This window comes from Anas acuta, chromosome 1 (assembly GCF_963932015.1).
Source record: "Anas acuta chromosome 1, bAnaAcu1.1, whole genome shotgun sequence".
Taxonomy (NCBI): Eukaryota; Metazoa; Chordata; class Aves; order Anseriformes; family Anatidae; genus Anas; species Anas acuta.
In genome coordinates, this window is record NC_088979.1 from 54,058,525 (window position 1) to 54,085,489 (window position 26,965).

General features: G+C 41.8%; 1 protein-coding gene across 9 annotated transcripts in view; it reads left to right on the forward strand.

The window, feature by feature from the left end:
- Positions 1–26,965, forward strand: part of MBNL2 (muscleblind like splicing regulator 2) — a 108,532-nt gene that overhangs the window by 31,267 nt on the left and 50,300 nt on the right. For 7 of the 9 annotated variants that reach the window (XM_068677244.1, XM_068677268.1, XM_068677257.1 and 4 more), the window contains exon 2: positions 6,380–7,192. The exons of the other annotated variants lie outside the window; for them this stretch is intronic. In XM_068677244.1, the coding sequence (XP_068533345.1) occupies positions 7,019–7,192 (174 nt within the window). In that variant the 5' untranslated portion in view covers positions 6,380–7,018. The remainder of the gene's footprint in view (positions 1–6,379; positions 7,193–26,965) is intronic. 9 annotated transcript variants of the gene reach the window in all.

Genomic DNA, 26,965 nt, shown 5'->3' on the forward strand with positions numbered 1-26,965 from the left:
CGCTCTACTGTAAATAGCATGGAGCACAGTGAAAACCTGAACCGCAGCACAGCAGAAGGATCAACACGGCACATTAGTGATCTTGGCGAGGAGATTGTGGCTCATTTAGCAAAACTGATATTTAGAGGTCATGCTCAGTTCAAATAAAGCAGACTGGCATTTTCTAACCTGTCCCTGGACTTCTGTCAGCTTAAGTAAAAGGGTTAGGATCGACTCTTGGCAGGCTTACCATTTGAATTACAGTTGGTGAGTGTTCATCTCTGGTTGTATAACAGACAAGGAGAGGTGTTGCAACAGTTATCTCCAAGTCAAGCAAATAACATAAATAATGGGTCTTTTGTAAGTCAGGGCACATTTGATTCAGTAAAGTTCAGGTCAAATTAATGCAGGAACTGGCATTGGAATTTTAGTGGGTTTGGCCCCCGGCCACCTGCTCAAGGTACTGGGCTACCTCCCTGACAGGACAGTTGTGATTTCTTCCTCGTTTGAGCAATAATGGTTTGTTCAAGGAAAAATGAAAGCTGCTCAACATCTTTAAAAAAAAAAAAAAAAAAAAAAGTGTGTGGGGGAACACTGCAAATGATTAAAGAAATGTTCAAAATAACATACGAAATTTGTTGAAGAAAATGTCTTAATCACTTTCTACTATAATTGAATGTTTTTTCTTAAAATGTTGTGGTGGCAGGAAGGTTTTCCATTCATGTTTTCCATCAAAGAACATATGATGTGTCATGGAAGTCTTTCTTTTTTTTTTTCTCTTGTTTCTTGAACATAGCGAATATTATTTTTGTGCCTTCACAGTAGTTCAGAAAAGAGCCAGTAGCCTGCTTCTGTTTCTAATACTTTAATTTTGCTGACCTATGCTAAGACATTACTCTATGATACGTTGTCCCGTCCTACTAGATACTCTAATATTAGGTTACGTATCAAAAATATGAATGAGGTGTTAGAAATTGGTTCGCAAGAAGAACACAAAACTGGCATTGTACTCACTGATGAATGATACCTCTGTGTTGAATATCACTTTCTAGTCCTCATTCCTAATCTGGTGGGCCGATGGAGTGAGAAAAGCTTATCTACCAAACAAAAATTTCTGGCGTGTCCTGTCTTTCAGAATGTGATTTATTGAAATGTGCTTAACAGGCATGCTGACTGACATATTGCTTGGCTGTAGGATAATTATCTTCAATGCACGGTAGCATCGTTTGAAATAGGATCTTCTGTTGGTTAACGGGGGATTTTGCATGGTGAGGTTTAAACCAGTGGGATGACTCGGTCGGCCTTGCTTTCCAAGGGCAGGGAAGCCCCTTCTGTCTGATATGGTGTTACAAATAAATACAGGACCTTGCAACTAAGAGCCAGACCTGCCAGAAAGGGCAGGTGGAATGTGGGGAAGGGAGCAGGGATGCAGCCCATGGTGCCAGGCCCATCAGGGCCCATCAGCACCGGCCCTGTCCCAGTTGTCCAACAGGTATGAGGCGTGGGCATGTTTCTATGGAGTTAGTCAGCATGGGTGATGCAAGGCTTCTGGCTGCTTTTTGCTGCTCTTTCAGCTCCATTCTTTGTCTAGGGAGGCAGATCGTAGCTGATCCAGCACGTAATGTGAAGTGGTATGAATGGACAGTTGGTGACTTATCAGAAAATCTGCTGGAACAAAGTCAGCTTTTGAAAGGCTATTAACAAACTTGGACTCGCTGAGAGAGTATACCAGGCCAGCATGCTGTTGTGTGGAGTTTTATGTCCAGTTTTAGCACAGCCTTGCTTTCTTGGGCCTCTCGATAGAGAGCCTGAGGGAAAACAAGAGAAAGCAGGTCGGGGTGGGTCAAGGAAACAGCAGGCAGGTGGCATTTAAATGATGCTGGAGTGGGCTCATGGGTTTGTGGCAGTCACTTGATATGCAGCTCCTACTCGGCTTGGAGGCCTTGAATGCTATTTAAAGCACAAATAATGGAAAAAATGACATTTAATAGAATGTAACAGTGAGGAGTAGGTGAAAAGCTGAAGTGCAGTCCCACCATCTTTTGGACTGAAGTGCCTGCCAGTGTCCCCTGGCTGTGTCCTGAGTGCTTTGAAAATGGAGCCCACATTGCAGCTCCACAAGGCTTCATGGCTTCATGGGGTTTGGATACCTTTTCCCAGCTTTAAGGGTAAGAGGTCATGTTTAGTGGCTGTCAGACTTTGAATATCTGTATTTCCATTATGAATATACAAGATATTCAACTCGATCTGGTTCTGCTTTATGCAGAAGATCCCTTACATGTTAGATTTACACATGGAGTCTTTCCATAGGTTTTGAGTCTTCGTGACTTATAGGCTTTTTGAGGGGGGAAAGAATATGTGTGTGTGTGTGTGTGTGTATGTGCATCCAGATTTCATTTTTTCTTCTCTTCAAATGGAATTTGAAGCTTTTCTGGTAGAACAGCACTTTGACGTTGGCAGGAGCAATTGACCATAGAAGCAGGTGCTGCTGGCCAGCAGCACCAGTGGCTTCATGTAGCAGAGACCTCTTGGCTTGTATTTGGATTTAATGGGAATGTCTTGGGATGTCAAGGTGTGGTTGTACTTTGTCCAATGTTGCCAGAGGGTGAAACCTCTGGCTTGAAACTAGTAAGTAAATTGAGGGCGTTATTTCTTATGGATTAGTTTATGTCCTGGACAAATACCTGGAACTGACTGAACGTCTTGGGAATCTGAGAGCAATACGTGGCTTAGATGTTGTTGCTAGTTTATGAACTTGCATTGTGGAGCGTGAAGCTAGTGATGGTTGTGGTTAACATTTAATTTTATGAGACAGCCTGTTCTCAGCTGCATACAACTGACAATCACCTGCAGAGGTAACTTTTTGAAGATGAGGACTTAGCTCGTTGCTACACGATATCAGCTGAAGCATGAAAATATCATGTCCAGGAAGCCTTAGCTTCTCCGTTACATGATACTACATAATCCATCACTACATAATCTGTCAGATAAGTAAAACCAGAGCAGCCCATATTTTGTGTCCAGCAAGAGCTCCTATTTTCCAGCTGAGCGATCCACTGGTTTATAACAGGGCAGGGTTTTGTGCTCGCTTGAAACTCCGAAAGCTGCTGGCTGCTTGGTGTGCAAGCTCAGAATTAAAACCTTCTTTGGGGGCTCCTAGCACCTGAATGTTTTGCCATTTCTGATACTTAAAGGGATTTTATTAGTATTATTTTATTATTTTACTGGGAAAGCTTCTTTGCCTACTTGGAAAAGCAGAAAGGATTTTGTGGTTTAAAACAGAAGTCTAAAAGACTCTTCCCTGCTATCTCAAAACATGAGATTGTCAGAAGCCTCCTACTCCTCTACGCCTTGATAGCTTTCTGCAAAAGGCATCTGAAAGGTGGTATCTAAAGCCAAGTAGCTTTTCCAAATAAATGTCCATGAATTTATTTAATTACTTAAGTAACTATTTAATAATTTATCATTATTTAATTATTTATTAACAAAAACAACACAACTAGATGAAACCCCTGAGCAAACCAAAAAAGCAAACCTATCTGCCGGGATAAGGGACACAGTTGCTGCTGAGTCTGTAGGCTGGTGAGGTCCCGTTACTTTTAGCAGGACAGCTGACTTTGCTGGTACTTTGGGATGCAAATCAAAGTTAGAAGGGGTGGAAAGAACAGCAGAGTTCACACTTGCTGGGGGCCTCCGTGTTCTCCATATGGATGGGCTCTGCAACACGCACGGTCAGACTGTGCTGTGATGTTAGTAATGGCTCATGACCTGAGAGGTATTTTACAGGGGCTTTATTACTATTATTATTTCATTGCAATTTCTTTCATAAATCATATGTTTCTTTCCCTCATTTACTTCCATTTGTTTACAAAAACCACTGGATTTTCCCCCATAACTGTATTCTCTTTTGCCTTCCATCTAAAATTCCTTCTCCCCCTTTCTCCCTCAATCTTTCATTCACACCCATCTCATTTTTTGGTCACTTCCCTTAAAGCTCCTCCCCCCTCTCTCTCCCTTTTCCATAACTATCCATTTTTCTTTCCTTCTTTCTATTCCCATATTTTCCTCCTCTTGAGCTCTTGCCTCACGTCTGGAACTCCTGCATTCCTTGGTTCCTCCTATAGTTTTTTTTTTTCTGCTTGTATATCCTCTCCCTTCTCCTTGTATCGCTTCCCTCTTCCCAAGCAGCACTTCATCGTTCATCCTCAGTGCTTCTTGAGAAGTCAGATAGTATCATTATTTTGACAAGGTACAGGTTTATGAGAAAAACTTCTCATGCTCCCCTTTCTTTAGAAATTTTCCATTAGGATGTTGATATATTAAGAAGATGGGAAGTATGATGAGGTTGTACTTCACTCCTCTTCTCCTCTCTACTCCCCCACCCCATACGCTTTGTGGTGTTAATTCTTGCTGCAGTCTCATGAATCTTGTATGGGATTTTGTTGTGCACATTTTTTTAAAAACCATGGCTACGGCCATTTATATAATGTAGGCTGTTTGCACTGCTACCATGCGTAAAGTCTGTTTTTCTTCAGCCTTCACACCTACTACGTGAGAAATGACTTTGTCATTTTTAGTAGTATGCAGTGCAGCAGAGTATTACTACTTGTGATTGTGAGCAGCGTGCAGTTTAACATTTACCCTTTTCCTAAAATTTCAGTCTGTCTCCCACATATATTACTGAAAACCATTACTGGCATTTCTGAATTAGAATGGGTGGCTCTAGAGAGAATATTTTCTCTTCTGCGTTTAGCCAGCTACATCATCAGCCCAACAAGCCATCAGCTCAACAGGCTTTTTTTGCAAAGGCTCTCCTTTTCTTTCCCCCTCTCTTTCCTTTTAATCTTTCATAAGCATTTTCTCACCATTTTGTACATTCTCAGCTTAACCTCACTCTTCGTTGATGCTGTGGGACAACATCAATAGAATATTTGATTAAATGAATATTTAATTCGTATCCTATACTGTGCTGCAGTTGTGTAACTTTTAAAATATACCACCTCTAAATGTACTAATTTAAAATGTGCTAATTCTAAGGCTACCTAAGGATCATCCAGACACATCTTATTACATGTTTGATTTGAAACTGAATTTTCAGGCAATTAGCATTGCTTTACCTGTATTAATGACAGTAGTAACAAATTCTGATGTAGGTATCAGTCACATAGTGAAATACTTTTTGGTAGTGTTACTAAGTAATAGAAGAGCCTTTTGATATGAAGACTTGGAAGTCAGAACTGGGATCTGTTCCTGAAACCGTGTGTGAGTAATTCTTACTCGCATTACTAGCAATCCCAACTCCAATTAAATAGGATGAATCCAAGCACAGAATGGTAATTATTCTGGCATGGGAAAGCTGTCAGTGTTTTTAGAGCTATTTTTATTGCTGCATTTTAAAACATCGCTTATTCCAGTCTTCCCTCTTTCTTTATTCTTCTTGCATAAAAATAATCCATCAACTGTTTCTGGCTGGTATCTGCAAAGGGAAGTTTGTGTGTTCCTTTGAAGCTGAACAGGAGGAAACATCATGACCATGGTTTCACCGTCTGCGTATAATATAGTCATTTATTAAAAATTGTTTAGAACACCTAACCCTTTGATTTTCAAATCTGTTTAGCTATAAAATGTCCTCGGTTTTTTTATAGTCATAAAATAGTTTAAGTTCTATATTTAAAAGCCTTTTATTTTGATGCTGAACCATGTATTTGTAAAGGTAAATGAAAGCCAATTTAATCAAAGAAAATTTCAGATAAAGGCTGCTTCATACTAGAAATAACTCATTAGAGGATGATGATTTAGAGTAGTGAGCCCTTTCATGAAGCCTTTGTGAAACAACCTTTAGCATAACAGGGAAACTCATGCTATTTGCTGGAAAAGTATTTGTTGTTTTTTTTTCCTGTAATTTTGGGATGATGGTTCTTTGGGATTCCTTTTTTGCAGAGAAACAGGGAGAGAAATGAGAAATATGAACACAATATTACCATCTTCATTTCTAAGGAAGAACAAATAAAAAGTAGTAGTTTCTAATATAATAATACAATCCGAAGGGCCAAATGATAAATTAATGGAAACTGGTTCTTGTATATTGTTTTGGAGACTAAGCACATTAGATTGAATTGTTTCACAACCAGCATGCCTAATTATTGTGTCTGCCACATTCATCTATTTAAATCATTCCCAACTTTTGGATTGCTGCCTAGAATATTACTGCAGTACGTGTTTCAACTGGCTATTCCCTTGTCATGCACTACTTCACGAAGGATGCTGATTTTCTCTGGGAAAAGAACTAGAAGCGAGTATTGGCAGTGTATGTATAATACCTGATCAGAAGTGATGATAGATCTCATAATGTTGATGTGAATGAGCTGAATGTGAACTGATATTGTATTTGTTTTGTCAGGTCAGTGATTTAAAAAGTGCCTTTGTGAAGTCACTTTTATGAGAGAGGACTGCTACGCCTGTGTTTTCAAAATACTGTCTTTGCCACCTAGACGTTGCCTTGACCTTACCCGTGGCAGAAGATACCTCAACTGTCTTGATTTGCCAATTAATTGATGGGAAACTGAACTCACCGTTAAAACAGGAAGAAGACTTATTATTAGTGGGACACGAACAAATGACTGCATTGCTTTTCTTGGGTAATCAATACCAGCAAGCGACCTGCAGCGAGCTAGTATTCCATCAAGGAGTGCCATTGCATTGAAGGACCTGTGCTTGAAACTGCTGCATCAGTGATACAATCAGCAGAGCCACATGTTTTACGGACAGAAATGCTACTGAGCATGGTCGTTTTCAGCCAAAAGTCTACAAGTGGGACTTAATGATTGATGAGTGACTGCTTGCTGATAAACTTTCTCTGTTTATTCCGTGTTGTGTGAGTCGGACATCATTAATCGTCCCCCACATTATTATTTTTTTAACTTTCTTTTCAATTGGAATTATTTTTTTTTTCTCCCCCTCCTTTCATCTGTAGTTTTGGAAATTCCTTTGGCATAATTCACTTGACAGCAGTTTACAAGTTCTAATTCAGCTTTTCATCATGGCTTTGAATGTTGCTCCTGTAAGAGATACAAAATGGCTAACGTTAGAAGTGTGCAGGCAGTTTCAGAGGGGAACTTGTTCACGCTCTGATGAAGAATGCAAATTTGCACATCCCCCTAAAAGTTGCCAGGTTGAAAATGGAAGAGTTATTGCCTGCTTTGATTCCTTAAAGGTAAGGAAGAAAATTGCATGTGTAGTGAAAATGCTAATATATTGTGTTGAAAGCAAAAAATGAAATTGAGTTACAGCTAATCAGAAAGTAATTTGTTCTTGGTAAGATGTGTATTAATACAAATGTTATTTGTCTTAACTTTTATTTATTGAACCTTTGAAAAGTTTTCTTTCTAAGGATTTTTCTTTCCCAGTGTCAATATGTTGTTTACAAAAATGTCATACAACTGGGGGATACAGGATTGCTTACAGCTGGTATGAGAACTGTAGTCACCCGAGTACATTTTATGAATTACCATTGTTCCACTGCAAATGAAGATACATGGTGGCAGAGTACTGGGCCATTATCAGTATGCTAATGAGACAAATGACATTAAAAAGAGGACATTTTCATGTAAATCAACAGAAGTAAGAAAAGCCTGTCCATCAGTTTAGACACAATAGATGGTTTGCCCGTGGTGTTGTGGACTCTGAGATAAACAAATAGCATTTTATATATATTGATAGTGCATATAGCCACATAAGTTCAGAACAAAGTAAGGGATTTCTCTCCCTTGGAGAAAAATTAGCAATTATGTTGATAGGCTGTCGACTTCTTCTGACTTGCTAATGACATCAAGCAAGCTTTAGAGAACTATTTTAAAAGTTTTCCAAAATTCTTTGTACTGTAGAAAGGACTTTTAAAAGCCCCATGGGATCTGGGGAGTACACAGTGTTTTCTGTGAAGAAATGTTTGTATTCTCATGTAAACAGAAAGAAAAATACTTTTTTTTTTTTACATGTAAATAATGCACAGAGAAAGTTTACCATTTGAGATTTTATTTTAAAAGTTTTACTAATTGCTTTGTCTTTTGGTCATGGGAGAATGTCTTGACCTGTTTTTCAAATTTGGCTCTGTAATTCAAAATTTAAATTACTCACCAAGAACTCTTACTATGGTTACATCAGTGTGAATGAGAAGAAAATTGTGCTGTTTAAAAACATTACTTTAGTTTCATTTTACATTCTTTTTCTCTGTGTGTGTGCGGAGTGCAAAACACTGTACTAAGCATCTGTTTTTTTCTGGGTTTTCTCATTTCTTCTCTTCTAAAGATTTAGAAGAAGGTAATTTTGTGGAAATATTTGTGAGGGGTTTACGTTCTGTATATCCTACAAGCCAGAACAGCACCTTTGGAGTCATCACAGTATGTCATCGAGTGCTATTAATGACCTTAATCCATGGATTACTGCACGATAAACTGTAACAGCTTCTTTGTAGATGTTCTAGTATATTGGTCGCTTGCCAATGGGATAATTTTTTTTTTCTTAAGCAGGCAGGCTAGCATCTGCAGCAAATGGGCAATAAGTAGCTTTTACAGAAAATAAGCAAGTCAGTACAATTTTTTCAGATGCAATTTTTTACCCTTTGTAGAGACTTGAGAAATACTTTATGGGGTGCCAGAGAGATTTAATTTTAAACCAAGGCTTTGTTTGTAAGTTTATAGAACTGTTAGATTTTGAATTGGTCAGACTGTGGCTTAATCCTTCATTTCTGACATCAAACTTCAATCACAGTACAAGAATTTGTGGTTCATCCCTATAGCCTTGGAAGCAAGGGATTACTGTAAGAGGAGAATCAGTCTTAGGCACTTCCGATTCCCCTACCAAAAGAGTTTTTAAACAACATAGAACTTGGCAGTGAGGCAAATCACTGCCAAGGCAAGTCTTAATTTCAAAGTCTAGAAGTACCACCACCCTAGTAGCCAAAAGTAGACAAAACAGAGCTGGAGAAAATCCCAGCGAACCTAAAACCCAGTGCTTTGAGTCTATGTCCCCTCCTTTTAGGGAGGAAGAAAGGGAGCCCGTTTTATGAAGCTGCCCTGCTCACATCAGGTTTTGCTGCAAGAAGAAGTCCCGTTGTGCTGCGTTGCCTCCTCTCCAGCTGCCCTTGCTGGGCAGGAGGCTGGACACGAGGTGAAGGGCTCAGTCCACCTTGGTAGTAGGGTTGGCCAAACGGCTGGTTTGCAGGGCAAGAGGCTGCTGCTGCATCTTCCTGGCCGAAGTAGAGGTGGCGAAGCGTGCCAGTGCTGCCTGACTCACCCCAGTGCCCATTGCCTCCCCTGACAGCACAGGATGTTTGTGGCTGAGGTGCCAGTTAGTCAAGCTGGAGGCTTTTGTGCCGGGATGATCACCACCCAAGAATCGAAACTCGTGTTGTAGTCAAAGCTAATAACGTGGCACAGAGAGATCCTGAGGGATCTCTGTGGGTAACTCACTGACAACCAGCATCATGGCTCAACGGGAGGAAGTCCAAAACAATTTTTAAAATGCAAAGTAAGCGAGGGTGCTTTGTTCTCGTGCAGTAGGTCACCAGCTCTGATGGCTTGGTGCTCTCAAACCTGGTGTTGGTGGCCAAAACCGAGCTGCCCTATCCTGCCCCAAGCAGCTGGCAGAAGGGAGCAGGTACCTGTGCCTCCTGTGCCGTGCTTCTCAGGTCCATTTAATGACATTGCAGGTAAAGATGAGATCAGACCAAGAAGCTGAATTGTGGCCTGAAGCCGCAGAGTTGGAGGCTCCGGTTTCCTTCCACTGACTGCTGCGGGCAAGATGGCAAGGTCTACTGAGCATCAGGCAGAGCTCTGCACCAGCATGTGCTGCCTGACCTCCTGTACGTGGAAAGCTTTCGGAAATTGTTCCAAGTGCAGGGCTCTGTCAGCTCGCATCCTCGCATCCATTATCTGTGTTATTCCGAAGGGTGTCTGGAAATTGGTGCATATACAGCAAGATTGGGTCCGGGCAGCTCGATTCATTTATGCTGCCGGTTGAGAGACTTGTGTCATTAGTCACATAAATCTGTCTGATGTGTGGCTTTCTGCAGTGCTGGTGTTAATCATACAGTTTCAGAATAAGGCTTTGGAATTCAACAGGCGGGATAGCAGTTATGTAAATAAACAAACAGTCTGGAGTTATAGATAAAATCAGAATTTAATTAAAAGAAAACAAGAACTGTTTTCCTTGCTGAACACTGAACCACACTTTAATGTGGACAATTATTTAGAGTTTATTTACATAATATTTAGAGCTTTGGAGATTTAGCGCTTTTACTGTCTTGGCTCAGTGTACCTGCTGTAAAAATGAATTAGTAAGTTGAGGGTCCTTGAATAAACATCTTATTACCCTGAGAAGGAGCAGATTTTTTTTAGTCTAATGTTGAGAGGTATGTATTACATTTATGTGGTGCCTAGTAGTTACAGCAGCTCCATCAGAAATCAGTCAAACACAAGATAGAGCACTCAGACCGGCTCGCCTTTAATCACATACCATGAGGGTTCCTGTTTGGGGAAGGGACGTGCACCCTTCAGCTCTGTTCTTCCTTCCTGGGACAGAAGAGGAGTTGTGGTGTCCTTATCTGCCAGAAGCACCTTTACTCTGACTTTGCCCTTAGCTTCATGGTTGGTCAAAGGTAGTAAAAGCTGGTGTTAAGAAAGGAAATAAGACGCTCACCTCAATGCCACACCACATCCTCCTTTGTGCTACCACCACCGTCTTGTGGCCGTGCAGTACGCCAGGCTGGGAAATTGATTGTGGTTAAAACTAAGTTGTTGGTGTTGTAGTTGCTGCTGACAGAGGGGAGAAGGGCTGTGTGGCAGCAGCAGCTACAGGAGACCAGCAGAGCACTGGGTTACTTCTGTCACTGATAGTGCTGTGGCCTTAGTCCCTGGCTTCAAGAGTGATGGGATTGCATCAGAATCGAAGCTTTCCTGTATTAAAGGAGTATATTTGTAGGTCTACTGGTTCCAAGTAAAAGGTCAACAAAATTTAATGAAGAGTGTTTGCTTTTAACTCAAAAGGGATTTTTGGCTCTGAATACCTGTCCTTGCAATACTTGACTTTAAACCCAGCGAAGTTGCAACAACAGCCCCTCAAACTGATTACAGTTTTGGAGGATCCAAAATGCTCACTGTTGAAGACTGCCTAGGCTCTGAATATCCTTCATCTGTACGGTGCTCCAGGCTAGACAGAAATAGCTAACAACTAATGAGTCTGGTTCAAATTCAGGCCAGAAACTTGCCAATGCCAGGTCCTGCCACATGGACCTCTGAGATAGGGCTCAGTGTTTGTTCTTCTGCTTGGTGAGAGACAGAGCCTGCCCTGGCTTAAAGAGGGCACTTTGGGGGGTTAGGAGTGTGCAGGGGATCATTCCTGGTAATCCTGTTGGTGCTGATACAGCAGCTGGCAGATAAGCACCCATTAACCCCTCAGCGTTGCCTCCAGCACCTGGACTCCCACCAACAGGAGCCCTGCACAGCTCTGCCAGCCGGTGCGACACCCGAAATTGAACCAGGCGAGTGGCTCCTGCTAACTTAATGGCAGGATGAAAGTGGCTCTCAGCTAATCCATTTGCCTGTGCCTGACACGGATTAAAGCATATTTACATGACGAAGCCCAGAGCATTGCCGGTGGACGGGAAAGCAGGGAGCTGGCGAGGAAGCACTGCTAGAGCCAGAGCCTCATCCGCTGCCTTAAACCTTCCTGAAGCCTTTCTGGGGCTGTTTGCTTCCCCTTACAAGTTCCCATTTGGATGCTGCAGTGGTTTTAGGTCTGCAAAGAGGCCTGTTTAAGGGCAAGTTTCAATTTCAGGAACTCCTCTGTTTATGTTTTCATACTTCTCTCTCAGTTCAAGTAGCATAATTCTTTAAAAGTGAAGAACCTGGATGTGTAACACTTCATATATCACACGCAGAGTCCTCCAAGTTCAACACTGTAAGCAAACCTGTTTTCAGGACTTTCTAGTTCTGCTAGTGGTAAAGAACAAAATCCTTTCAAAGGAATATTAATATATAATGTAATCTCTAGGGCCAAGAACATACAGAACTTTGCTGTATTTAAAAAACATATATATTAAAATGAATAATGATGTCTATGAGGGGGAGAAGGGAGCAGCTTGGCAGATAAAAAAAAATATGCTCATGTGCATTTCAGCAAGAGCTGATTCTCACTTTCTCAGGCTAGTCTAGCTTTTAAATTATGGTCTGATTTCTCTTCACTCAGATTTATACCCTTTCTGCTAGTCAGCTACTAGGAGGATGCATTGTCTAACCCAGTATAGACAACAGAGGAGGTATCTTAAAGATACTGTCATTGCAAATTTCATGGTGGTGACAAGAGAATGAAAGCATCTCTATGGCTAAAGATGGATTTTTCTGTATTTTTCTAATCTATTTACTAGTGTATAAATACATTGAACTGTTCTATTTATTGAGCCAGCAGACTAGTGTGAACTGTTCATTTGCATTTTCATGAAAGCCTTTTAAGAACATGCCTATCTGGTCTCATTTGGCACTACAGAATAAAAGGTAATTGAAAGCTGTACAGAGAGACCTGTTTACCAAGTTAAAAGGGTTCCAGGAAAAAAAAAGAAATTTTAGGAACATACACTTTGTTGAAATATCTGGAACTGAAAAGAATCTGTTTAAGATGGACACCAGTGTTATTTAGAATAAGGCGAGGAAAAAAGCCTTTGTAAACCGAGCACGCTGAGTGATCTTAGAGTTAGGATGCACTAGCCAGTCATTTGCATTTCTGCAGTTCTTTGGGGGATCTCTAAATGTTTTACAAATGTCAGAGAATCAGGATCATATCACACTGGGGGGTCAATGATACCTGCTCTCATTTTGCAGTTAAGGCAATCTGGACAGATTCTAGGTGTGCACCATAGGCAGAGGGGACTAGCTAGTTTTGTCTGTACCAGAAGACATTTAAATGAGTGTTCATAGTGCTTTAGCTGGCTGAATTTCTGCCTATCACACAGTTATGTGGTGTGACACTCTTTGAAGACAAGGTGAGTTCAAGGGTTCTGCCTATAGCTGGTGGGAATAGGGGAAGAGTGACTGAAATGGGCAAACACATTTCTTCTGAGCGACAGCATTGCTGCATCGCTTGTTCCTTCTGGGCCCATGAGTTTTGCTTGCTTTGCTGCATAGTGACCTAATTCCAGTTGGATAGGGTAGATTTAGGATCTGGGGAAGTGGAATTTGCAGCCCCAAACCGTTCAGGTGGAGGATTCCGAATCCAGGTCTCTTCATCCTGCTGATGGATGCATTATCCGTATAGAAGGCAGAGCAATGAGTTCAGTCATGTCACTTCTTGTTCACAAATGTTTTCACTCCTAAAAGCCCAAAAAGTTACGGGTAGCTGGGAACACCTGGCAGAAGCTTTCCTATCTCTCAATTGCAGAGAATTGTGGACATGAAGAGAAAATGTTGATCAAGGCCAGTTTTAGCATCCTGAGAATTAATTCTGTGGCTCCCTCTGTGGTCGGAATAGCTGTGACCACCCTGTGTCAGACCAAAGCCCCATTTAGCCTCGTGGCCCAGTAAGGGCCAGTAGTGCATATACAGGAGGAGGTAGGCAAGCATACGCAGGCTTTCTGCAGTGCTCTCCTAGTGCCCAGTGATCTGCTGCTCAGGGACTTTGACAGCCAGACATGATGTGGCTGTACCTGATAGCTTTCAGGGAACGTCTTTCCCTTGAGTTTTCCCTCTCATTTTTGAACCATGTGCACCTTCAGCACCCACAGCATGCTGCAGCAAGGGTTTCCACAACTTCCTTACGCAGTGTGGAAACCATCTTCTGCCATTTGTTTCAAACCTCCTGATTTCACTTGATAGCCCACAATTCTTGTACTGGAACAGCAGACGAGAACCTGCTGAGAATTATCCTCAGGATTAATCTGATTTATTTTTTTCCCCCTGACTTCCCTCTGAAGGGGCATGTTTCTCCCCAGTGAGCTCAAAGGAATGAGAGAAGACACGTTGTTTTAAATCTGCTTCCTGGGACGGGTATGCTTCATGAAGGCCCTGCTTTTTTGGCGGAATGGGAATTTCATGGCTTGGAATAAAGTGCAGGGGATTAAATATTGTGTGAAATTACGTTGCCATTTTTCCTGACGCTGTGGGCATGGCTTCATCTTATACCCAACCCATGCAGCTGTGAGGTGCTACATAGAGAGGTGGCTACATCCAGTCCTGTATCCTGTCACACCTAGCTCCATAGTTTTAATCTCTGTTCAAGTGGTCATGCAGCCACGCAACTTGTTTGAGCTGGTCCAAAGGAAAGGAGAAGAACTGCATTAAATGTAACGTGAAACTATGAATGTAGGCAGCAAAATCCACTGTAATTGAGGTACAATGGAGATTAAGAAAGGAAAATCTCTTTCTGGCGGTGCCCTTTATCTCTGAGTTCAGGGACTTGCAGTTATTTCCTGCCTTTGTCAATCATCTGTTCTTGTTTGTTTTCTGCAAAACCCTCTGTATTCCCTTTTTCTCCTGCAGTCCTCCCAGCATACACAAGCTCCTTAAACACTTTCTTTTTTTTTTTTTTTTTTTTACCTCTTTGCCTCCCTTCCCTGTGTTCACCTAGCCGTGTTTGTGCTAGCTGTGCTGGCTTAACTAAAGGCATGGATAAAGCCCAGCGAGCTGAAGCACTCTGCAGACACAATTAAAGATCCATGAACTTGGCTGACCATGAATTGGTGAGGAGAGACTCAAAAACAAGCCTTTACCTGAAGTGATATGGTGTTTAGCATTTCTTTTTAAAAAAAAAAAAAAAAAACACCTTGGACAATCATTCTCTTTGGAAGAGGCCCTCTCCTTAGCTAGACTTTGCCTCTCTCTCCCAGGAGAGAGAGAAAGGGGAAAGTTTCTCATCGGCTTCAGAGCAAAGTCCAGAGGCGTAGCTTGGCCCTGCGGCCTGCAAAAGCCCTGGCCTCTTGTGCAGGCCTGGGCTGAGGGGCAGCCATAGTACAACAGCGCAGGGCAGCAAGTCCTAGCCTGTCACCACTGCTTCTGCTGTGAAATGGCTGCCCCCAGACTGAGCTATGGGAAACAGGGAGATGTTGAACCTGTGCGCTGTGTAGCCAGCGTTTCTGTCCTGTAGAAAAATGGGGTGTCTCCCTCAGGCCTTTTGTTTGCTTGTTTGCTCTCCTAGTGGCAATACTGTGAGCGTGAAGCTATCCTGACCATCACTAGTACCCTCTGTAGCCACTAAAGCTGTCAAATTTTAAGTTCAGGCACTTTGCTCCAACCTGAAATCAGTTCTGCTCTCAAAGGAGAGCCAAGTCGGGTATTTGATAACTGAGCTACCCAGACCCTCCTTCCCTCTGAAGGTGCGGGGCCTCCTCTTCCCCATCAAGCCATTAAGTGTAGGGTCCTGCTGTGATCAGAGCAGAAGCCTTTTGCATTTGGGAGACCTGTCACAACACTTCACGCCTCCTTTGGCCCGTTAGGGCTGCCCAACGTGAGCGAGTGGGTGTTTACCAGCAGCTTTTTGCTGCGGTCGGTGTGGTAGAACGTGCTGAGCAGGTCCTCTGGCCCCTGGCCTGTGGAGGAGACTGAGCAATAAGAGCAGCAATGGTTGAAGATGAAAACATTTAAAGAACAGTAGCTGAAAGATGTAATACAAATGTATCTTCTTGTTCTCCGGATCGTGTTGTCCTGAGGGGCCTGTGTTACTCTTTTAGTAGTTCCTGGGCACTGACCACGCTGGGTGGAGTTAACTCCTGAAGCTTGCTGCCTCCAGAAGCCCCAGCAGAGACCCTCAAAGACCATTCCCAGGTAGTTCTGCTGCACCCCTTTATCTCAGATACAGCTGCCACTCAGTTATCAGTCTCAGTCTGCATGAAGAAGAGCAGCTAGGCAGGCTCGTTAGAGCTGCAGGAAACATTGTGTGGAAGGGCACAGTATTGGCAGATATTCTTCAGATTCTCATGCTCTCGAGGGTCCTTCATATGCCCACCGATTCTCTGTGTAGTTTTTGTTGCTGCACCAACCCATGCTCCCCTAAGCTTTATAATAACCAGTCTGTGGGTGTAGTGAAGGCAAAATTCAATCAGAGTCTCTGACTCATCCCATCACTAGGATTTTGAACACAAGAGCAATTGCTTGCTGCCCACTCCTCCCCCACGCTCCCTATTAACTCAGGTCACTGTTCCTACAGGCTTGCTCTCTCCAGGTCTTCCCACCTACTCCTTTATTTTTCTGGCAGGTGGTCCTGCTTTCTTTCCAGGCTCTTTTTTTATTCTCTTGGCCCTGTGTATGCAGCTTTCTCTCAGCTCAGGCATCAGCTGTTCTTCCCAAGCTGTTATACTTAGACTGCATCATGAATACAAAAGGCAGGGTTGTGTTCAGATGCAGGGACCTTCATGATGTAAAAGCCTAGCAGAGTCAAGACCCATGTTCCTATTAGTCAAAGTCATCCACAGGGCTGGAAAGACATTTTTAATAGCAAAAGCTCAGACAGGACTCGATTAGTTTACCTGCAAGTCCATTTGACAGCCATCCTGCTCTCCCAACTCACATCTTACACAGAGACTGGCACCTTGTTTCTGAGGAGGTGGATTGCACTGGAAACCCACTGCAAGAAAAAGAAAGCTGTTATGGTTTTGGAGATGTTGGAACACAGCACTGAAAGCCTGGTGTGAGGTACCAGTCCCAAAACTAAAATTCAAGAGGAAATCATTTGTGTCTGTTGTTTTCCACACTGATATGTTGTTTCTGGTGGGTGGCAGCATACTGTGCCATGCAGGATTAGATTCCTGCAAGGTCTTCACCAAGACAAGGAAAAAATAAATAATGGAGAAAAAAAGCAGTCTTCTCATCTCCTTTGTCTGGGAGCCACAGGGCAAGGTGTTGTGAACAATGTCCCAGAAGTCAGATGGCCCCAGTGCTTGGAAAGACAAATCATTGAGCTGTGAATAGAAAAAAGTAGATGATCAGTGGGAAACAGCATCACGCATGACAGAGGTAGCTGCATCCGTGAAGCACTGATGGCTCAACATGCCAACAGGGCCATCCTGCTTCCTGTAGGCAGCTGTGAACCTGCAAGCTCACACATTGCAGCACACTGCTGCCCTGCGTGGTGCCATGCTGCGAACTGAAAGATGGCTGAGTGCAGTCACCACAGTGTAAACATACCCTTTCTCACGAGGCATTACAAGTTCTCAGCCCTTGCTTCCTCACAGACTCCCGTGGCTTAAATGAGAGGGAATCCATGTGTACGCTGTCGTCGCAGCTGGCTGGATGGCTTGGGCTAACAACCAATCAGGTGTTCTGCGTCTACTTCACCTCCATGTGCCATAGACCAGACAGCTTTTGAACTTTGCAAAAAACAGATTTATTTACAGTTTTATTTGGTAAAAAAACAGATTTATTTATTTTGTTTGAAATTCAGCTGGGGCCTTGAGTTGAACTCTCTGCGGTGAAGATCCATCTCTGACTGGGTTCATGTACTGCATTTTATGTATTGTCTTACTGAGTGTCTGGTGGCATCTGTGAAGATACCTAATGGACAGAAGAACAGTTCAGCTATGACTGAGAAGCTAACTGAGCTGCTGCGATGTGCTCTGCTGGTTCACAGCAAGCCAAGAAAGAAAATCCAGCACATCAGGCACTAGAATAAGCCCCAGTGGCTGTTGTCAAACAGTTCTCCTGGCACCCACTCCCAGCCAAGTAAACAACTTCACAAAAGCTGACTTTCCTAGCTGGATGTGAAAGTCAAGAGATATTAATGCCTTTTTTTTTTTTTTTTTTTTAAGATCATTTTCTAGATTAGGTCATTATGTTAAAATTAACGCATATTTGTTTGCAGTGGATAGGACCCGAGTCTTTGGGCTTGATTTAGTTGCCCAAACAGGGGTATCTCGTGCCATTTACGATGCCCTAGAGTGTTCTTGGTGGCTTTCCAGTGACATGTCAGAGGAGTGTGTCATATCTGCTGGCACTGCGCACAAGTCCAGGATGTCCCAGGGTGCTCCAAATGGTCCTGCTGACTTCTCTATGGCAACTGACTGAAGCCCTTCTCAGGAGGCAGCATTAGCTGCTGTACTAACTGGGGACTGTGTTGCCAACTGCCTTGAGTAAAAAGGTGGACAATGTATTTGTCACAGCGATGACCTGGCTGAGAGGAAAATCAGCGTATAGGCTAAACCAGAAGAAAACGTCTTTTGTAGCAGAAGAATGCTGGCGTGGAGAGCAAGCAGGGGAGGAACGTTTTCAGCATGTACTTTATAGTTTGCTATTAGTAATGCTATCAGCTAATGTAAAGTCATTAACTTGAAATAAATGTAACCCATGTAACTAGGCTCATTTGCTATCTATGACAAGAAGGAAAATCTTTCTAGGCACAGGGATTTTATGACAGTGAACTTGAGCTTATTTAAAAATAAAAAGATGGGTAATCTTTTGCAAATTTAAATTGACTTCTTCTTAATGAAGATCTTAAAACTAGAAATTAACCAGGACATGGTCTATGCATTTGAAAAACCAAGAAAGTTTAAAAAAACAAGCCCTGCTCCCTGGAAGCATAGTTTTCCATCACTTCATGTTTGTCATAGACGTGGCCATGTGTCAAGTACCATCAGATGTAGCAACACATAGCCGGCTTCTAATCCAAAACAAGAACTATTTACTTTTCAAAGACCATCTTAATGATGATTTTCCTAAGGTAGGGGTTTTACATAATGTCATGAAAATGCAGACTCTTCCCTACAGGCATCTTGCCCTACCTACCTCTGTGCTTCGTGGTGCTAGTCATACAATGTACGTCAGCGTTACTAAAAGTGAAGGCATGGGATTTGCGTGTGCACAGATGGGGGTACGTGGATATGGGTATGGAGTTACGGCATCTTTGCATTTGTAAATTACAGAGCTTGTGTAAAGGTGATTTTGTGCTGCGTGCTAAACATGTTTATGCTGTTGAAGTTCCTCCCTTCAACAGGCCTCAGTATAAATCAATATGAATATTAATTTGCTGCAAAACTCTCATTACTTCAGTGAGAGCAGCGTTGGCTGATTAGTATGCATGAACCAGTCTGTGTTAGAAGTGCGGGGAAAGTCTACGGTTCTCTTTCTTTAATTGAACCTTCTGGCTATAATTGTTTGTAGCCTGGATTCTTGAGGAAATGAGGCTTATGCAATCAGACTGCCTCTCTTTCCCTCCTCCCCCACTCACTTTTGAACCCAGTGGCCAAATTCAGCCAAGTTTGACAAAGAGATCGTAGTCTCAAGGATAATTAAGTTCCTACAAGTTCTGTGAAAATAGGGAGTCAAATAGAGGGAGGGGGGACAAAGAAGGAGAGACCAGTAAACCATCCCAAACAGAAGAAAAGGGGTTAGTGGGAGCTTCCTTAAAGTCCCCAAAGAGTACAGGAGATTCTTGAAACTCAGTTAACTGCAACTGAGTCAGATTTGGGGATTTACAATCAAAGGTGTAAAACTCCTGCCGTCATTTGTCCTAGGACTCATAGAACTACCTGTTTAATGATGCTAGCAGCCTTTTTACTGAGAAGCAGCTGTTGTAGAGGACTGTTTGCAGTTGTTCCCTCTAAACTTTAGCCTCTGCATACTTTTAAAGCGTGGTTTTCATGGTATTTTCCTTTTTTGACCTTTTCAAATACCAGATTTATCTTATTGAGTCATTGGTACTTACCGTTACTTCTTTTTCTTCTGCAAGAAGGAAATTTCCATTAGGAAGGCAGGCGTAGGTCTTATTTTAGATGGTTGTTCAAGGCAACGAAAGGATCCCATATGGTAGGTGGGGAAGGTCAGCATTAACGCACCTCGCTGAAGCTGGCTATTGTGTAGGAAGCACGAATTTATAAAAGACAGCAAGAGAAAGCAAGAGAAGGTGTAGCTCTATAGATTTAGTGATTAGAGCTCCTTTGGAAGGAGGGAGTTTGTGGTGGCCATCTCTACTGGTAGGTTTCTTTGTGCAGTTTTACTTTGGGCAGACAATTGGTTAAATAATAAAAATTAATATATATATATAATAAAGAAAGAAAGAAAGGGAGGAAGAAAGGAAGAAAAGTGTCCTGGGAGCACTGGGAGAAGGGCTGGCAATACTTTTATATAAGAACCATATGCCATTTTGTCCTGAGCTCTTAGCATCTCACTTTGTTTTAAGTGCAGCAGTCCCAAAGGCTTTTCCTGTGTCCTCGTGCATGCGTAAGCTGGTCTTTGACATTACTCAGGACTGGCCTAAGAGATGTTTGTGTAACTTCTTTCTTCCCCCAAACTTGACATTTCTGCAGTGCAGCTAAAGTCCTTCCACGCATAGATGGTCTTTTAAACAAGCACTATTATAAAAAATACATGTAGCCAGCTTTCCCTAAAGCATCAACAATACTGCACGCAAGTTTTCCTTTACGGGATATTTCAGCACACCAGCTGTTACAGTGTATGTAATGTGTTTAATGAGCACAGGAATTTATTATTAGGTATTTGAATATGGCTGTTCTTTCTAGTTTGTTATTTGCCTTTAAATCCTAGATGTTGCGAGAAGATCTCCTGTGATCTCTGTCAATTGTATCATGGTGTGCATTGATTTGCTATAAAGCATCTGTTTACCTCGGCGGTGCACACAGAAATTGGAGGTGTAAAAATAGCCAGCCAGTTTCTTATGTGAAACGAGAAACGGTATTGCTGGCTAATTAGGTAGCAAGTGAAGGTCAGTAAATTCATAAAATATTCCTATACACGGCCAACTTCTATTTAGTGTGTTTGCTTACTGATACAGGCTTGGAAATATCAAATGGAAAGGTGGTGCAAGAAGTTAATAAATATGTTGCTTCTTTAGAGGCCATAGAGAAATGATGGCAAATTGATATTTAGCTCAGTTCAACAGAAGTTAATTAACTGATATACCTAGCAGATTTTGTTGATCCCAGCATGCTTGTGGTTGTAGACAGCTTTATGGCTTGAGATGAGATTTGAGGAGAGCAACCCAAAGGAGGAGAATGGCATGTCCGAGGTGGCACATGTGCTGAGCAGCTGACCCTAGTGTGCTGCATCGCTGCGGACACCACGAGACCACAGAGAGGACAACACTTTGTGGAAAACACTACTGATTTTTCAGTGGCATTTGTAAGAATGTAAGAATTTGTAAACATGTAGAAAGGGGAAAGCCGTGGGTAGAACTGTGTGCTGTTGTTGCACAAAGCATGGAAGAATCTTCCCCCAGACTGATTGTTTTCTGGAACAAGGGTAAAAACTAGTAGGCACGGAGAGCACAGGAATGCCAAAATTGTTAAGAGGATGTTCAGACGCTATCATGTGTTCTCTGGCTTGGGTGCTTAATTCAGAGTGACTGGGAGAACAGCATTATCATGCAGAATAAAAAATTGCCGTACAGCTGTAGACAAAGGAAAATAGTAAAAGACTTTAAATGATTTGAAGGCAGGGCTGAAGCTTTCTGATATGGCACCTGTAGGATCACTATAAAAATGCATTAGTTTGATATGTTTTTGACTTTGCATTTTTATGCACATACTGAATGCATTTAAACCCTGGTTTAAATAGATATCCATAACTTATCAATATAAATGCAGTAACTTAAGTATTTTATTTAATTGTAATTTCCTAAAGTGATGTGTTTTTTTCTGTGACCTTTACAAGGCAGCATTTGTCTGATGATGCATGGCAGACCTCTGTTAATATCTCTGTACAATTTACAATATTTGAAAACCTTTTCATAGTTGCAGATCTACTACAGGTATTACCATCTTTTACACTGACCTTACAATTAGTGAGTGGTGAATCAGAATCTTTTCAAGATATCAATCTTTATATGTATATTTAGGCACACTAGTATGTATCAAATATTTGTGTCTGCCTGTCCTGAGCTGAAATAATGACAGTCTTGGGGCTAAAAGTCACAGTAACCACTTGCTTCATAGCAGATCTCTGCTGGATAACAAATAGATAACCTTGGATATTACAAGATGTTTATTTAAATGGCGGCATAGGACTTCATGTGCTATTTAACACAAATTGTTTAACACATTTGTGCCATTGTTTTCCCCTTTGTGAAAGGGATGCAACTCTTGGTTTTATTTATTTATTTATTACTTCTCTCTTTGTTTTTTAGGAGAAATGAATAAGCTGTTCAAGGTTAGAAGAGAGAGATAATAACAACTAACAGCTGGAAAAAAAAAAAAAAAACACAAACATGTTCACACAAGAGGTGTTATAAATATTGAGTCATATTTATAAAAAAATATAAAGTGTCTTGGAAATACAGATCATATCTGTCATTCTCACTGGTCAAAAAAAAATAATGTTTAAAAATAACTGGGAGAGGTTGTGTCTGTAGTGCAACTTACTGTTCCCATAGGAATCTGTGAATACATAGATCACCTATATACATATGTGTGTTTATATATATATATATACACACACACGCAGAATATTTAGCACTAGTGTTGGTGGATCCAGAATGCACTGGGCATCAAATAGCAATTTACCTGTGGGTTCCTGACACCCAAAAAATGGTTAGACTAGTTTGAAGTGGTAGAATTAAGAGGGATTAAGAGCTCTGTTGATTTCTTTTGCAGCTCAGGGAAGAGATTTATACCCAAATTTACGGAGGAGGGATCTTTGTTTACCTCCAGGAGCTTGGTGGTTGAAGTGTAAATTAAGATACCAACACCCGGGGGAAGATGCATCATTTATTTAGGTCCTCTAGATCTAGTACCTAAGGATAAATCTCTCCCTTTTGGCCTGTTGGTTCTGGTGCTCAAATTCGGGCTCTCCAAAATGGAGGTAGGTTGTGCAAGAGACATTGCCCAGAGCCTCCAGCCACACCGGCAGCCATGTGCTATGTCCAAGGGCTTTGCAAGGAGTGGGCAAGACACCGCAAGAGACTAATGCCTGCTCCCATAAGGAATGGGACTTTGTTTCCAGCTTTTTTAAAAGCACAGCACTCCAGAGATTCTCAAAACCTGTAAAGCACACAGCATTTTTGTTTTCACATTAGGGTATCTGCTGAAGCTTGATGTGATCTTCTCTTAAGTTTGGAGTGGAGAAGTGTACTCCTTTGATGAGGCTTTCTCTAGCTATAAAGGTGTCATTTGACAGGCATGAAGTACCATAGAATAGTAGAATATCCTGAGTTGGAAGGGATCTGCAAGGGATCTGAAGGCTCCACACAGGACCACCCAAAAATCCAACTATATGTCTGAAAGCATTTTCCAAATGCTTCTTGAACTCTGACAAGCTTGTTGCCGTGACCACTGCCCTGGGAAACCTGTCCCAGTGCCTGACCACCCTCTGGGTGCAGACCCTTTCCCTAACCCCCAGCCTGACCCTTCCCGGGTCCCAGCTCCATGCTGTTCCCTCGGGTCCTGTGGCTGTCCCCAGAGAGCAGAGCTCAGCGCCTGCCCCTCCGCTCCCCTCGTGAGGGAGCTGCAGGCCGCCATGAGGCCTCCCCTCAGCCTGCTCTGCTCGGGGCTGAACAAACCAAGGGGCCTCAGCTGCTCCTCATACATCTCACACTCCAGAACCTTCATCATTTTTGTAGCCCTCCTTTGGACACTCTCAAATTGTTTTATGTCTGTATATCATGGCACCCAAAACTGCACACAGAACTCGAGGTGAGGCTGCAGTGTTTTATGACCAGTGCTTTGAGACAGTCATATCCCTCCTCAGCCTTTGTTTTGCTAAGCCAAAAAAACACCATGCTCTATTTCTCTGCTTGTAAGACAGGCTTTTATTTCCTTGAATCACATTGGCAGCCCTTACCCATGCCTGCTCCAGACCAGATCCATCTTTCTTGAACTCTGGTGACCAGAAGCACGCACAGCATTGCAAGTAGGCATTCACCATGAGAAAAAAAAAAAAAAAAAGCTTTTACCACAGAAGCTTGCTGCCTTTCCTAGGCTGTCCTTGTTTAATACTTCCTTGGGGCTGTGTTTGCCTTTTTCACAGTTTTGTCACACTGGTATCTCCACCGTCAGCCAGTGGTTGATCAAAGCATCCGTGTTGTTCTCCTCAGGCATGGCCAGCTCCATCCCCAGGTAATAGCTGGACAACTGCCTATTTGTGTCTGAACTGATGTTCAGAGTTCATGCTGATGGTTGGAAATAATTTGTTCTTTCATCCTGTTTCTTATTATCCAGATTTCAAGGTCATCATCTTCTGCCATACCCTGATTCTTCTATCTTCCTATTGCCAGCAGAGTTTGAGTCATCAGCACATTTCGCTAGCTTATTTGGAGCTTCTGAAAAACACAGATCTGGTATCCCGGAGATATGAAGCTTAACAGTGTAATCAAAGTGGTTGGTTTCTGCATCTGTGACTTCATAGCCCCTCCAGCCTATGCCCTCACAGATGACTTCTCCTGGAACTGATACTGTGTCCTACTAAGCCTGTAATAAACCTCTAATTGATTTCATGGGGCATTTCACTGTCCCCAGATTTTCTGCACCTTTCTAATTTTTGCCTGTTTCCAGTATGCTGATTTAATGGTTGTTCCACTGTCTGGGGAATTAAGTGGAACAGGCTTTCCCTCCATCTGATGCATCTACTTTTTGAAGCTTTTTTTTTTTCATCCATTGATTTAAATATTCTGGAAACTCTCAGCTGTGATATCGTGACATAAATACCTGGCTGTATGTTTCCATGAGGACCATTTTGCAAGAGAAAAGACTTTAACACTCATAGTCAAGGGTTCTTAAAAATTATCTGGTCAGCAACGTGCATCAGTATGCACTTACACTGTTTTTGTGCACAGCAAGGGAGATTTTGGCTTTGCCTGCTCCTGTGGGCAATTTTTCTAAAAAAAAAAAAAAAAGAGAGAGAGAAATCATAAGATTTATCTTCCCCTTAATTCTCTTTTAGGAATGTTTCATGCTTTTGCAAAGGGTATGTGTGTTGGACTCTTTGTTTTCTTTTGCTTTTTGTTCCCCCTTTCTGTCAAAATTCCATCTCTGTTTTCCATCAAGGATATGTGAAAAATATTTTCAATATATATCATTAAATGGTTTCCTTGTTCTTATACTACTCCCTAGGCATCTGCTGCTGACTGCTTTTGGAAACAGGATACTGGGCTGGATGGCCCTTGGTTTAACACAGTACAGCTGTTTTTATTTTCTTAAATGCTGAATCATTTGTCAGAAAAAGTGATTTTTATTTATTTACTTCTATGCAGCTGCAGTGGCTCTCGAGAAGTGGAGTCTGCGGTTTGCTCTTGAGAATATAAAGACAAATTCAGAGGTGTACAACAGCTCATCTAAGTAATTGCAGAAGTGTTCCTAATTGTAACCTTCTGCAGAGTGCAGTCAGTCGTCATGTGTTGCAATGAAGTTTGCAACTTGCAGAAAGTCTGCATATTTGAGGAGAAGAATAGCCAGAGGACTCCAACAGCAGGCAAAGAAGGAAACTGTCCCAGCTTGCACTGTGGAGGGAAGAAAAGGGTGCCAGATGGGAAAAAAATCTGCCCAAGACTTGGTAGCTGTTGTTGCCACTGCTCTGGAAAGGAAATAGGGAAGAACTGGAGAGTTTTCCAAATTCCATAATATCGTATCAAAACTGTAGATGCTAAATTTAAGAGACTTACTACAACTTTGCATACATTATTTTTGAAATCTCTATATTTTATCAGTAATTCATTTTGATCCAAAGGAATATTTTATTCCTTTGAATACATAGCATAATAAAAAGTTATTTTTTTGTTTTTAAATCAGTTGCCTCACTGTGCTTGTTTCTTTAGTGCTTCATGTGCCACTGAAGTCAGTAACAGTGTTGTGGCATGCTTCAGGGAGCCCAGACTTGGCAGGGAATCATAGAAATACTGTTATTAATGACAGTGGACTAATGATGATAGGCTTACAAGGTTCACCTCATACTGAGGTCTTCAAAGATTCCTGGGCATTAATTAATTCTACCTGCTTACATGGCCATATGTAAAGGTGAAAGCTTTCCTGTTTTCTTAGTATTGGGATTTGAATTCACAGTATTTTCAACCAAATTCTGCATTTGGACATCAAAGGTAGACTTTTAATTTACTTTTACTGTGCTTTTGCCCACTTAGTAAATTGATCATCAGAACTGATTTTATAATTAAATGTGCTGTAATCTGATTTAATTATTTACCCTGGGGTTACTGTTTCACTTTTTTTTTTTTTTTTTTTTTTTTCCATTTGATGCATTCACCTTCTAACTGTACACTCTTTTTAAGTTTTTAAAGGGATCTAGAAAGTTTGAGAACCTTGACCCATATTTTTAAATTTTAAATTGGCAGAGCATTTACAGCTACTGGGCTTTGTTGACTTGTTGCTCAGGAGTTAGTTAAAGCTGGCTGAATATCTGTCCTAAATATGTCCTAGCAGTATTTAGGTATACTTGGAACACCAGTTTTCCCTTCTCCAGCAATGGTGAACTAGCCAACAAGCAATATATTTTTATCTGACTCCACTCTCCTTGAAGGACTTTGATCTTAAGGAATGCCAGCATGTTTGTTTTAGCTTTAAACAAAGAAAAATTTAAACTTCTGGAACATGCATTTATTTAGGGCAGCTAGAGAGATGTACAAATACTAGTGTTAGCCCCTAAACTATTAGTGAACATGAGCAAAAATAATAATAAATAAATAAATAAATAATATGCAGTTTATTTTGTATATGTTACTTTTCCAAATGGAAGATGATATTTATCTGAAGACCATTAAATTGGGTTGGGTTGGGTTCTCTGCTGTCTTTTCTGTTGGGACCTCAGCAATGGGCACTGGCCTTTAGGCAGCACCAGCAATCCCACATCTCATGGCACAGCTACTCACAGCCAACCCAGTCCGATTGGGAAAAGGGAATGGAAACTGGGGGCGCTGAATATTGCTATGGAGCGTGGTGTGGTAGCCATCAGCTCAGGCACTCACACAGCCTCTGTAGGCAGCTCCCTGCTTGGATCAACAAGCCATGGTGTCGGCTTGGGCCATTCCCAGGCAGGCAAGTGCTCATTTACCCTTA